Source organism: Alexandromys fortis, unplaced genomic scaffold (assembly GCF_014885135.2).
Source record: "Alexandromys fortis isolate MF-2015 unplaced genomic scaffold, M_Fortis_MF-2015_v1.1 scaffold_71, whole genome shotgun sequence".
NCBI classification, from domain to species: domain Eukaryota; kingdom Metazoa; phylum Chordata; class Mammalia; order Rodentia; family Cricetidae; genus Alexandromys; species Alexandromys fortis.
The window spans coordinates 2,489,258-2,503,818 of NW_026067954.1; the positions used below are offsets into that span (position 1 = coordinate 2,489,258).

At 46.2% G+C, this 14,561-nt stretch overlaps 1 protein-coding gene across 2 annotated transcripts in view; it reads left to right on the forward strand.

The window, feature by feature from the left end:
• Myo5b (myosin VB) overlaps positions 1–14,561 on the forward strand; it is a 270,878-nt gene that overhangs the window by 185,888 nt on the left and 70,429 nt on the right. For both annotated transcript variants that reach the window (XM_050151609.1, XM_050151610.1), the window contains exons 13-16: positions 802–924; positions 1,677–1,760; positions 13,299–13,454; positions 14,094–14,191. In XM_050151609.1, coding sequence (XP_050007566.1) covers positions 802–924; positions 1,677–1,760; positions 13,299–13,454; positions 14,094–14,191 — 461 coding nt within the window. The remainder of the gene's footprint in view (positions 1–801; positions 925–1,676; positions 1,761–13,298; positions 13,455–14,093; positions 14,192–14,561) is intronic.

Consider the following 14,561-nt stretch of genomic DNA (forward strand, 5'->3'; position numbering starts at 1 on the left):
TGAAGCTTCAATGAAGCAAGTTGCTTGTTTACTTTGGAAGCCATCTGTAGAGATGTAGAAACAAGCTGTCCCTGAGGGTTTGTCTCATGGTGACACCTCTAAGTCTAGATCTACGTTTGGGGGACAGGGAACAAGTAAAGCATCACACAGGGTGTGACCAGAAACCTGCTCTCAGTCCTTTGATGTGTGGGAAAAGATCTAAGACAGCCGGCTGATCCTATGGATTCATAGTATGTACTAACAGTATCCAGAAACTAATGGTGAGCTGTAATAGTATGCCTGTGTTTGTAAGTTCAGTTGTTAGGGATTCCAAAGAAGAAAGACACAAAACCAAAGAATGGCCAGAAAAAGCTTCTGAAGAGAGGGCAACAAGCTGAGTCAGGACAGTAGTATGGATGAGCTAGGGCCAGGAGTATAGACTAGTTATGCCGGTCTTCTGAGTGAGCAGGAGCTTGGTGCTGAAGGGAATGGGTGTGCTACTGCAAGAAGGAGCATCTTCAGACAGCTTCACAGATGGGATTCTGCCCCTCAATGTCCGTCTTCATCCTCTACTTGGACTTCCCTTTCTGCTGGCTAGCTTGTTCTTTGAGGCTCGATACCCTCCTCCAGATGCTGGCTTACACACGACAGGTCAATGACCTTTCATAGCGGGATCCCAAGAGTTTGCCGTTGAGTTGTTCACACCACAGTCAGTTAGTATCCTGGCTTGAGAGCTGAATCCAGGCTCCAACCCACCACCATGTTGTTCTGCTGCCTTGTCCTGCTTCATGTGGCACTGTATCCAGTTTTGTGCTTCTCTAGGTCCCCAAAGGAACTGACCAGAACTGGGCCCAGAAGCTCTATGAACGGCACTCCAGCAGCCAGCACTTCCAGAAACCACGCATGTCCAACACAGCCTTCATTGTCGTCCACTTCGCAGACAAGGTATCTGCCCTCCTGGTTGACCTAGGACACCTTAGGCCCACAGTAGAAGGAATAAAGGGTTTCCAGGCTAAGAAAGTGGTCCTTGTGAGTTCTGGTGGCCTGGGGTTGTAGGTAGATTCTCCTCTGACTTTCTTCCCCACCCTGCCCTGGCCCAAACTCTGGTGTACCAGACTGTCAAGATGAGGCTCAAGATGAGCATATGCTAGCACAGTTGCTGTTCGGTCACATGCACAGCAGGTAGTAATTGAGGGCTGTTCTCCTGGGAGGACGGCAGCAGTGGAGCAGTTAGGAGTCTGCTGTCATTGAGCCTGAGAAGAGGGAGGGTCAAGACAACGTACTTACACCATTTGCATTCCTTCTGGAGTCGCTGAACTGATCCCAGTGATGGGGATAGACACTGAACTGCTAAATGGATTTTGACTGAATTCTTAGGTGGTAATGTGCATGTAATTGCATATCCTGATTCAATGCATCTAGGCTGCTGGCTGAGAAGCTGTGTTCATGGAGCCCCAATGAAGTTTTTCTTAAGGGAAATCCCTTTTAAAACAGCATTTTCTTCTGCCAAATGAGTACTCAGTTGCCTCTGTGTAAATCTCAGCCTATCAGATTTGCATTTTAAGCAGGGACATCTGTGGGTCTCCATCTACTCTTAGCTCTTTTAGAAAATGTTGCTAGATGAGATGAAATTACTTAAGAAGCTGCCAGGGCTCCTGACACACTAACGGGTTTCCCTTTCGCTGCCATGGCCTCAGGTGGAGTACCTTTCCGATGGCTTTCTGGAGAAAAATAGGGATACGGTCTATGAAGAACAGATCAACATCCTGAAAGCCAGCAAGGTAAGCAACACTGGGAACGGGGCTGGCAAGGTGACTCCATGGGGGAATGCTTGCTTGCTTGTGTTAGAATACTTGCATAGGGCCCTGGGTTCAATCCCCAGCACCATAAAAATAGAAATATGGGAACTGGGTGTAGTCATGTATGCCTGTTATTCTAGCACATCGGAGGAAGAGGCAGGAGGATCACTGCAAGTTAAAGACCAGCCTGATTTACATAGCAAATTCTAGTTGGGCCTAAAGACTGAAGGAAAAAAAAAACATATAAACCAACAGATCTGGAATGAGGTATGCTGTTAAGTCCCACTGTGGAATACAGGAAGGTAGCAATGTGGGGTTTGTTGGTTACATCTGGTGGAGGGGGAAAGCAGGAAGAAGGCATCTCTCTATTCCAAGAGAGGAAGCTAGGAAAGACACCCTACATGAAGAACAGGGGAGGTACAAGATGTTTGACAACCAGGAGGAAGCATAGGAGTAAGCTGTGGTGAAAGGTTTGCTGATGTTCAAGTCGCCTGTCTTCCTTCCCTGGTCACATACACAAGATGATTTGAACCCCTCCAAGGCTATTGTTTGTGTACTCTGTTTCTATTCAGAACCTAGTGTTTGTGTGCCTCGTTTCTATTGGGCCATCTGAAGGGCAAACTCTGAATGTAATTGTATTCGTCAGGGTTCCCTAGAGAAACAGGACTGATGGAATGAATATCTGTAATATTTTATTATCATGGCTTACATGACTATTTCCCAAGAGAAAGTCCAAGAACCCAAAAGTTGTTTGGTACATGATACTGGATGTCTCAGCTGGTGTTCAGTATATGTCAGAATCCCAAAGAAGTAGGCTCAAATACTAGTAAAGGAATAGATTTTCCATTGAGGGCATGCAGGCAAAGAGCAAGAGCTTCCTTCTGCTGTGTCCTTTATATAGGCTGCCACCAGAAGCTGTGGCCCTGATTTAAGGTGGATCTTCCCATGTCAAATGATCCAATCAAGAAAACCCTTCACAGGTGCGCTAGATGCTTAAGTTTTTGTTAATTCCAGATGTAGTAGAGTTGACAGTCAAGAATAGCCATCACAGTAATAAAATATGAGCTTCCAAGGACATATAAATCTACTTTGGAATATTGATTATCTTCAAAATTCATCTGATTCTTTCTCATGAGCATAGCTAAGAAATGCAGATAGGGTGTCAATCTGTACCTCTCGCTACACACATTTAAGCACTTGCCTGTGAGTCACCAGCCCAAACCCACTGTTTGTATGCAGAGATGAGCAAAGCTACACTCTTACTGTCCCTGGATGGGCTGATAAAGATCTGCAAAGGAAATATAGAGGGAACAGAGACTCAGCGAGAGTCTGCAGCCAGGAGAGGCTGAGATCACGTGAAAGCAAAGCATGCCTGGGAGTGCCTGCAGCCAGAAAAGGCCAGTACACCTGTATTCTAACGGCTGCCAGCCTCAGCCTTTCGGTAGGACCCAGGACGACTCTGCAGGACATAGGAGCCTTTCTCCCAGACCATATGGCACCTAACTCTCCGCAGGGCCCTGATAACACTGGAGAAATGACAGAGTAATTCTCCGTACTGTAGGCTTTAGAATTGTGAATGCGGTAGAGAGGAATGATAGAATGGAGGAAGCACAGCCAGCAGCAGTGACCCAGGTGCTGAGAGCCAGGTGAACCCTCTTCCATCAGGGACCTCAGGTGGGATTTAGGGAGGTTTGCATCAAAGCAGCCCAGGTTTGTTGTCATCACATCAGGGAACAAACAGAGACAGTTGGTTTGGTGCAAATGTGCATAGTGTATTGGAGTTTGATGTCAGATTAATGTATTAGTTCTCAGGTCCAGGGTAGTTAGCTGGAAGTTCTCCATTTTTGACGAGAATGGGCATGGGGTATAGTAAAGTATCCTCTAGTCACAATTAAAGAGAATGGTTTGTGTGCCGCTCCTAGCCCATGTTGCCTGGGATTCTCAGAGGTGGCCTTCAGGCATGCAAGCCTCTGCCATCTTTATGTAAGTTCCTCCTTTGGGGGAAGAACATAAATGATGACTCAAATGCAATTTAGTTCTGCTACTGTTTTGATTTTGAGTGTCTTACTCTGAGGAATTCGGGAATGTCATAACCTAAATGTGACTATTACTGATAAGAAAAACTGCCTGGCAAGGCAAGTATTATTATTAACTAAGCAGTTTCTGCCATTTAATTTTATTTACCAGCTTCATTGAATAGTTATGTATATAGACGCATCTAGACAATCTCTGGGATCTTAGTCCAGTGAAAAAATGCAGTTGGTGCATACATGCAAAATGCAGAAAGAGGTGTGTGATGTGAGGCAGGCTTGTGAAGGTCGAGAAGAAAGTGTACAGAAGAGAGTCTGTTGGCGACCTTGGTGTCAGCAGTTTGCTAGGGAGACCTGCAGAAGTTGGACATGGTTGTACTTAGGGTGACAATTATTGCAGCATAAGAAGCCAAAGCAAACTCAGCAAAGAGCAGGGGTGGGGGGAACGTCTGAGAGACAGCAGGTGCAAGCTTCCAAAACTCTTCTCCCAGTGAACTCACACAGGGTGTGCAGAGTTCCTCCAGAGAAGCAAGCGCAGCCATACTTTACTTAACAGAATGGCACCCTTGGTCTAGCAAGAGCTAAACTTCCAGACTCCCAGGAGAAAGGCAGATACTCACCAGTGAATGATATGAATGATATCGTTTGCACAGTCAACTTCAGAATAGTGAGCCGGTTATATCAGAGAGTGGTGAAAACTCCCCTGAAATTCAAGTTGCCAGAAAAACAGGCCGTGGGAAGAATGGTGCCCTTGCTCTTTTCTGCATATAATACTGTTTTAGGTTAAACATGCTGGATTTTTATTAGAAATTTAGTCATAAAAATTCCGGTATCACAAAGTTATACACAAGCCCCTTCTCCTAGTCCATGAGCCATCTTCCAGTGAATGTCTAGTCTGCGTTATAGCACACTGATACGTCCTTTTAAGGGTGAGATAATCACATGCGTACATGCGTGCCTAGTCCCCTCTGATTTGTACACATCATTGTATGATGGCCATCCTTGCACATGCGTACACACAGGCTTTCCTTTCTTAAATAACCCTTGGTAGCTTGCTATTATTTCACAAGTGGAATTGTGAAATCAGTGGGTTTGTGCAAGAGTTGTAGAGTTATTAAGTTAAAGGGCAAAAAGTCTGCGCCGTGTGTTTAGAAAGTGACAGACTCCCTTGTTTTGCCCTAACCCAACCACCACACTTCTAGCTTTCTCTTCTGCCAATCCCGTGACCATGTTGCCTCCCCTCAACCCCCAATGGGAAACAACAGGTGAGCCACCACAGATGCAGCTGCAGAGCAAAGAGAGGCCCTGTGCTCTCAGGCTCTGCCTGGTGCCTGGCACACCTGTCGTCGTGAATATTTACACAACCCTCTTTACTAAGCCGCTCTCATGTTTTCAGTGTCGCTGGAGTAGCAGTCCTCTGAGACTTGGGTTTCAAACGCATGCCAAAAATAGAATAATAAAGAGCTAAAAACATTTAAGACCCTAGGACATCAATTGAATCATGTAACACCTATTTTTTAAAGATAAATTTTAATCTCTAAACACAGCTAATTCAAGTTGTCTTATAAATTCATAATTTTATTTCAAGTACGTGTATTTTATGAGAAACTATTGGCTTTTATCCTCTAGCTGATAAGAAATTATCACCTTGTCGAGAGTAATTAGGTGGTGTGAAATAGAGGACTCCCACCTGCCCCCAGGAGGGGGACCCTCTCAGAGCTCACACTGGTAGGAATAAGGCAAAGCAGTGCTAATGACAGTGTGATTAGGGAAGCCTGTTAGGCTGTGAACAGGTAGAATGGAGCTAATTGCCTTCTCGGCTATTAGGGAGCTATAAATAGGGACAAATGCCTCTATAAACCTTGCATTAACACATTCGGTTCCTTTCAATACTAGAATAGCAAGTTTCCCCTCCCAACTTTTATGCTTAAGAGAAGGAATGTCTTAGTGTATGGGGAGGCCGGGGGAGTAATCCTAAAAAGGACAGTGTTTTTCCTCTGGAAATGTTCTCTTACTGCTGTGCATAGGTCGGAGGGACAACTATTGAGTTGGAAATTTGTGTTAGTGTGAGTCAGGCAACCTGACTCAAGTGAACATGAGTGATAGCATCTCTCTATTACATGTCATCAGAGAAGTGACCTCAAGAACAGTACGGTTCAGAGAGTCTGTCCAAAGCACCTACCCTGAGCCTGGCGGTCCCTGGGTCCAGGCATAACAGAGAAGGCCCTTAGACTGAGCTCCAATGCTACCCTTGAAACAAATGTTTGTGCCTTAGGGTTCTCCTGGAGCAGAACCAGTAAGGGGTGTGTGTGTGTGTGTGTGTGTGTGTGTGTGTGTGAGAGAGAGAGAGAGAGAGAGAGAGAGAGAGAGAGAGAGAGAGAGAGAAAGTTTTCTCACTCTTGAGAGGTGAAAACCTGGTAGATGATCAGTGTTGAGGCTGGTGCCTCAGCAGTTGGAGGGGCCCCACAGTGACTCTCACACCAGGGAGGTCAAGAACCCAGTTGACACTTAGTCCACAAGGTCAGGTGCCTCAGAAGTCTCAATCTGGGGCCACAGCCCTGAGAGGTTCCTGCCACTAGTCCTTAGTCAGTGATGGACCCTAGTTCCAAAATCAGCCACAGCAACAGGGCAGCGCCAAGGGAGCAAAAGGCTCTTTTTTATCAGGACTACTACCAGAGGGTGCTGCCCACATTTGGGGTGCATCCTCACCATCCTCACACATTTGGAGTGCACCTGCCCACATCAGTTGAGGTGGTCAGAACAATTTCCCTGTCTAGGTGATTCAAATCTGTGGCAAGGTGACATTAAAACCCACCGTCACCGTTTGCTTCTAAAATTCATTACTGTCAACTGTCACGTGTAAACCTGTATCGTGCTCTATTGAGACAGGGCACTATGACATATGTGCTCCTTGGGATGCTCGGGATCCTCTACCCTGGCTGTTGGAAAATGTGTCTGAGAATAAGCAAATCAGAAATTCAGTTGACAAGCAGTGTTGCCTTCCCTTTTCCAAGGTGGGCTGACTCTTTCAAAGCCCATTAAGTATGTATTTTTATTTAAATGTTGAAGATTTACCCTCCTCCCACTGAAGTGTGATGTCAGCCACGCTAAAGAACTGCTTAACTTAGAAAGTGCGTGTGTTTTAATGTTTGTAACAGTTTTGAGGAAGAGCTCCTGGTCAGACTGTTCTGTGGCCTCTTTCCATGTCCCGTGTCTGTGTGAAAGGAAATCTCCATTATAGTCTTATAAACACGAATGAATAGGCATGGTTTCCAAGGAAACCACACACAGCTGTAATTGAAATTTCCTTGGACTGTCAGTCTTTAAAAGGTATTTTCATGCCTCTCTCAATCCCTTTGCAAATAGATTCGCCTCGGGCCTTTAAAGTCTGTGTCTGGTCTTGAATAGCAGAAGATAGAGAAGCCAGGACCTATGGGGACAGTTCACATTAATGGCTAACAGGATTAGCAGTGTGTTTGGTTTGTCTGAATGTGTTGCCGGGACTGCTGTTGAGTTTCTGTGGAAGAGAATGGTGGACACACTTCAGTGGCACCATAGGAAGAGCCAAAGGACCAACTCATTCCTGGTCAGCAGCTCTGGTGGCAAACCTGGAGTTTCTTCTTTGCCTCGCCCAGCAGTGCGGGAATTTTGTTCTTTGAGTCCTTTGTCAAGTTGGAATTTTGTTGGGATTTCAGGTTTGTTTCTATTTGGGGCGTCCCCAAGTAAAGTGTCTCCTGGGAGATGGGTGGAGAGGGGTCTTGCCAGGCATTTTCTGCCTGGCTCTTTTGCTGTTGCCTACAATCCAGGATTATATAAGGGTTCCTCTTGGCCTTCTGTCCCTGCTGTCCCTATGTTCTCAGCATATTGTGGTGACTTTCTGTTGCAGGAAAGTTAGGACCCACACATTTTAAACAAGGGACTTCTGGGTAAGGGTTACATTTAGAGAGAGCTTGGACTGTAGGTAAAATCTGTCTGAATCGTGGTTCACAAAAGAGCCTAGGTGGTGCTTAAGGAGGGCAGCCACATTCTGATTCATACAAGGAGAGGGCAGACACTGGGCTGTGACAGAACCTGAGACTTGGATGAGATGGCGTGGTCCCTGCCCTCAGTTTCAGCAGTCAGTGGGTGAGGATGCTGTCAGAGGAAGGAAGGTGCAAAGTAGACAGTTGGAACTGGGATCATGGTGATGGGAGGGCTCCAGACTGGAGAGTCAGGCTTGAAGGAGTCTGCAAGGAATGCCTGTTAGATAACCCAGTGGGGATCTGGCAGACAGCAGTGCAGAGGGCGGAGGGGTCAGAAGCTGGACCAGTGGAGAGTCCTGGAGAACTGAAAAGCAAAAAAGATTAGCAGGTAGTAGAACTGCTATGTCTCTGAAAAGACCTCTAAAAAGGAAGCCACACCACTTATAACATAACCCTGGCCTTTGCAAGGAGGGCTCCAGATGGTCTCTGAAGATTCATCTCAGCAGTGTAGGAGGAGGCCCAAGGCAGCCTCCTGAGACATGTCTGAGGAGGAACGGAAAGGAAGACAGTGTCTGTGGATACCAGGATGGCTTGTGGTGCACAAGAGGCAGGAGGAAAAACTGAGTGAGGAGGGACCACAGCAGCAGAGAGACTTGAACTTCCAAGAAGCAGTGAACAGGGAGGGATTGGGGTGAGAAGACCTGAGAGTACAGGGGATAAGTTAGAGGGTTCTGTCAGGCTTGTGTTCTGTGTTTTCACATATGAGCAAAGGACGGTAAAGAATGCGCCACAGAGGCTTCAGACCCTAGTTCAGCACTCCTCCTGCCATGTTGCACTGCCTCTCAGAGGTCTGCAAGTTTAGAGACTCTGCTGACCTTGGTTCCACCTAGAATGGGCACAGCATCTCCTTGGTCATGGCTACAGCATCTTCAAAGCTGAGCTACAGGCAATGGTCTTTCCTCAAAGAGCTCAGGTAGCTGCTGCCCTTCTGTGAGCAGTGCATGTTGGTGAGTAGGTACTCCTGTTATCTAGTTTTTCACACTAGCTCTGTGGTCTTGGGCCCTAAGCCTCAGGTTTCCTCACCTGTAGAATGGGATGTGGTTGGTACTTGGACCACATAGGAGGAAGCTTGAATGGTACAGTCTAAGTACTGTTTACCACCTGTTTTGACTTGTTCCCTTAAATATCATATTACTCTTGGGATTAAAAATAAAAATCCTAGCCGGGCGGTGGTGGCTCACACCTTTAATCCCAGTACTCAGGAGGCAGAGGCAGGCAGATCTCTGTGAGTTCAAGGCCAGCTTAGTCTATAAGAGCTAGTTCCAGGATAGGCTCCAAAGCTACAGAGAAACCCTGCCTCAAAAAATAAAATAAAATAAAATAAATGTAAAAAATAAAAATTAAAAAAAATCCAAAATAAATAAATAAAAATCCTTCACCACCTGGTCCCTCTTGCTTCCCTCTCCAACACACTGTACCTGTACTGACTTCATGTTTTTAACAGTTCCCTGGATGTACTGAGCTCCATCCCTGCAGGTCCTTGCCCCTGAGACATCCTTTTCTACCCATCACATATCCCACTTACCCAGCATGGTGCTATGGGCATCTCTAGTCGGGTGGATCTGGGCTGGAGAAGAAAACAGCTAGGCAAGTGAAAAGGAGCAAGTCAGTGAGCAGCAATCCCCCATGTGCTTTAGTCTGCTTCCTGCTGCCTAATTTCTTGTCCCCAAGCTACTGCCTCGGCTTTCCTCAATGATGGACTACAGTAAGCTGACATTCTACCTGTAAGCTCAAATAAACCCTTTCCCCCTCTGAACTGCTTTTGGCATAACGTTTATCATGGCAACAGAAAGCAAGTTAGAACCCTCCCCTCCCACCCCCCCAAGAGAACCAACCCATTCCTGGCTTCGTCATCACAGACCTCTGGTTTATCCAGCTTTGTCATTTTCTCATTTCCTTTAGGACATCTTTCTGTCATCTTCCTTTCAATCCTGTGGGTAATCAATAAGTGTTTGTGTTCACCTTCCATGCTGGACCACGAACTCCTCAGCGTGTAGAAAGTTTTGATTCTGTTCACATTTGTGTTACCAGCCCCTAGCATAGCACGGGTTGAATATCTGGGACTCAGGAAGGGTTGGTTTCATTTCTATGATAGCACATAGAATTTAATACCTAGTAAAAGTAACGCTACTGTGATAGTGACATATCAATATATTTCTCAGACAATCAGCTCAGTTCTTTCCCCTCTGAGACAGTATTTATGACTTTGAAATGTGATATGTGAAGAGAAGGAAGAGCCATTGCAAAGATGCAGAATTGCCACCTGTTGGCAGGTAAAACTTGAAATAATCTATAATTATGTCACTGAAGGACCTGCATATTTTGGGTATTTCCAGGTCCTGGTCCAGGACTTGGAGAGTTCTGCTAAGGAATGTGATTGCATTCTCTAGTGCTAATTGTCATCTGTCTGTGACGGCCATGATGTGCCCGGAAGAATGTACTTGAGCTGTTCACAAGAGGTGGTCTTTGATCTTACATTATTGACTCATTCATTTTCCTTTTGAGATGCTGGCAATCAAGCCCAGGGCCTCCTGTGTGCTACACATACACCGTACGTCTGAAGCTCCCAGGCCAGATTGGTTGGTGCCTTTAGATTTCCTAGGCCCATGAACTATAAAGATGATTGGCACACCGACCACTATGCTAAAAGCTGAAAGTTAAAGTGCTTTTCATGGCTGGTTCTATGAGAAAGGAAGGGCATGAGAGAAGAACAAACAGGCACGCTGATTCCAACACACACACACACACACACACACACACACACACACACGGGAGGGTATGCACAGGCACACAGTGTATGATTTTGTTGCTTATAGCCTACAGTTACTGGTGAGTGTGCATTATAAAACACACTTAAACATAAGTACTCTTGACTCTAAAATTGACTTTAAAACATAAACTTGTAACACTTAAGGGTAAAATAGTTGTTTATATCCTTTGTTTTAATTTGAAATCCTTGCTATAAGAGACGGGCCTTGAGTACTAGTTTTGAACAATAGCCATCACAACCTTGCACCTGCAGGTGGGCACACCTGTGCTGATCCTCTCAGGAGTTCACACTTATGGCCAGGCCTGGCGATTGGTGAAAATCAGTGCTTTACTTTTCAGAATTTATGCCTGTCTTGTTACTATACAAAGAATGCCAGAGGTCATCACATGGGATTAGCGAATGCTTGCTGTGCAGTGTCTGGACCTCCCAGTGCAGTGTGGGAGTGACTTTTGGTCAGTGGTCTTATGCCACTCTGGGTATGGTTGAGTTGCAAGGAGCCCTAAGGGGATGAGATGGACACCAGCCTGCTGTATGCCCCAGTCACCTCAGCCGGCCACTCAAGATACTTATCTAAAAGGGTTGTACCGCCTGCTTTGGATGAGATGTGTCACCTGATCCCGACACTCAAGTTCAGCTCTTGTGTGCCACCAGCACCATCTTGCTGCTTTATTTGGATACTATCACATACGTGACTGCATTGTCAAGCGTGTGACTACCAAGGCTGAGATGAGCTAGGACCTCCTGCAGACTCTAATGCAATGTCCAGGCATGTTGCCTGAGTTTCATGGGCATCTAGGACTGTGTTGTGGTTAATATTGAATGTCAACTTGACAGGGTCTAGAATTACCAAGCTGACAAGCTCCTGAGCTTGCCCGTGAAGGATTATATTGATTAGGTCAGTCTCTGGGCATGCCAGCAAGGGCTTACCTTTGCGGGGTTAGTTGACGTGGGCAGCTCCATGCTTACCAGGCTTGTATCCTGAACTGAATAGAAAGGAGAATTCCAGCCTTTGCCATTCTGTATCTTGACTGTAAATGTAACACGACCACCTACCTCAAGCTCCTCCTTCAGTGGCTTCCCTGCCATGACGGACTAAACGCTTAAACTGAGAGCCTGAACGAATGCTTTCTCATGGAGTTGCGTTGTCGGGGTGTTTTCTCCTAGCAACAAGATGAGTAGCAGATGCAGACTCTGTGAAAGCACAGCACTGGCGTGTAAAGTGCTTACATGGGTAATATCATATTGCCTTAATCCCTGTGTTGGGAGCAGCAAGGACACCGTGGGCTCAGTAACATTAGGGCTCTAGGCCCATCATAGGCCAAGATGGCTTCTATGTGCTATAGACTAGGTCTATGAGATACACAGGAGTGGGTAGGGTGTATTGGGAGAAAGTACAAGGGATGCAGAACTGATCCCAGAGAGACAGGCTTTACGACATGCAGAACGGAAGGTAGGATTTTTGAGGGAGGATGAGCACAGTGAGCAAAGGTGGAAGGGTGGACCAGGAACATGATGTTCATGATCGGGAAGATCAGGGGAAGCTACTTGATGACCGTACCACAGTATCTTCTGCAAAGGGATGGGATCCGATGTGCTAGCCCAGAGCATCCAGACATGGTAAAGGAGGGGGATTCATGCATTTAAGTGACCTTTAAAGGGAGGGCTTGCAGAGTGGATTAGAGGAACCCAGAATCTGAGGCATTGCCCTTTGGCCTTTTTTCCATTAAGATTCAGTGTGCCAGGACTGACAAAGGAGACGTCCCACATTCATTTCTCTCTCCACTGTCAGGTGTGTACTGGAGACTTCATAGTGCTAGGCCAGCATTGATGTTCTCAAGGAATGAGGGCCCATGTGTCCTCATCAAGATGAGGGTCTTGATGAACAAACTCTCTGTGTGCCATTAGCACCTTGTCACCATAACACAGGGGCCACATAACAGGGTCCTGGTAACCATCTTCTATAGTAGATACAGTCTCCACCCCACTGTGCTGATGGAAAACCCAGGACTTGGGCCAAGTAATGGTACAAGATCCAGCAATAAGTGTTAGAAAACAGTGACATTTAGATGTAATACCCATCTCAACCTCTCAGTACACCGCAAGGAAACTGCCTTTGTAGATGAACACTTAATAACACTGCTGGGGAAAACAACCTTTTCCAACCCTTTTCAAGACTGAGGTATCACTCGCTACATACCGTAAAACCTACCCTTTCGAAATGTGAACTTCAGTGGTTTTTAGTAAGCTAACCAAGTTGTGTAACCATGCTACAAATTCAAGAATATTCTCACCACTCAAAAATGAAAAACTGCACTCATTAGCTGCCACTCCTGTCCCTCTTGGGCACCCGGTAGGGCACTTTCTGATGTCCAGAAACTTTGACTAAACAGACTCATGTCTCTGTTTTCTTTTATATGTAGCTTTTCCCATGTAGCATCATCTGTGCTACGTTGTAGCATGTGTGAGGACTTCATTCCTTTTTGAATAATATTCCATTATATTAATATATCACTCTTTATTCATTCATCACATGGTGGTCATTTGAGTTGCTAACCTGCTACAAACACAGGTGCACAATTTTTGTGTGGATGCGTGTTTTTATTTCTCAGAAATACCTATTAACTGTTTTGGAAGAATATGAACAACATTAAACTATAAGAGATCTCCTTTGCACCCTTCTTCCTGTGATTGTGTCTAGTTCCCACTAGTGGCTGACTTGTTCCATGATGACAAGGACTCTGTTCCTGCCACCAGCACAGCTAAGAATCGATCAGCTTCAAAGATCAACATTCGCTCCTCCAGACCCCCTGTGAAGGTCTCCAACAAGGAGCATAAGAAATCCGTGGGCTACCAGGTCAGTCCTAGTCCCAGGCCTGTGGCTTGTGTAGCAGGGCTGGCATGGAAGGAACCAGCAGAAGAAAGATGGGGACAAGAAGCAGGGTCCCACTAAAGGTCTCCAGATAGAATGGGAAGAGGGGGCTTAAATAAACCAGGGAACATCCAACTGAAGAGCTCACTTTCTTGTATGTCTCCAAAGAGAAGGCCCTGGTAATCCCACCTACTGGATTTGTCGATTTGGGACATTTTATGTAAACCCCACCATTTCCCGCTTGTTTGGGTACAGGCAGTACAACCGCGTTCCCCATATTTAGAGACATCAGGCTTCTAACATACAACAGGCAGATCTCTTGTCTCTTAGCACTCATGTTTTATCTCTTGACACCCCTATCAGTAGGACTTGGGCACATTATGGAGTAGCCCCTCACCCATTTATTTTAAAGAGCCCTACTATCGAAGGACTCAATTTTGCTCAGCAAATTACAAGTGTCGGTCACTGAATGTCTTCCTTTCTCTGTCCTTTTGAATTAATCGTCACAATAATGGTGATTTCTGCTGCCACCATGGGCAGAGCAGTCACTGGCATGCTAGTGTTTCTTCACAGTGCATTGAACAGACTGTTAAATATGACTAAGGTCTGGTTTTGTCCCTGCAGTTCCGTACTTCCCTAAATCTCCTAATGGAGACTCTGAACGCCACAACGCCACACTACGTGCGATGCATCAAGCCCAATGACGAAAAGCTCCCCTTCCAGTAAGTGCTTCTGGGTGTAGCCACCCCAGCCTCCTTATCCTGCTTCAGGATCAGTGGGAACAGGGCCAGCTCAGCCTTCTGCTGGCCGGTCAATCACTTCCCAAGTGAGCTCCGTGCTGAGCCCAGCCCTCTCAAAAATTATTTTCTGATGAGACCAGCTCCAGGCATGGTGTGTAGGGCCCATGAGAGACTGCCCCCACCCTACAGTTCCCCCAGAATATCACCGTGCTGCCTTGGGATATGAGGTATCCTCACTCTGCCTTGGGATATGAGGTATCCTCACTCTGCCTTGGGATATGAGGTATCCTCACTCCGCAAGCCATGCTCTGGTCACCACGGCAGGGCCCGGTCTCAGAGCTGGGGTGCATAA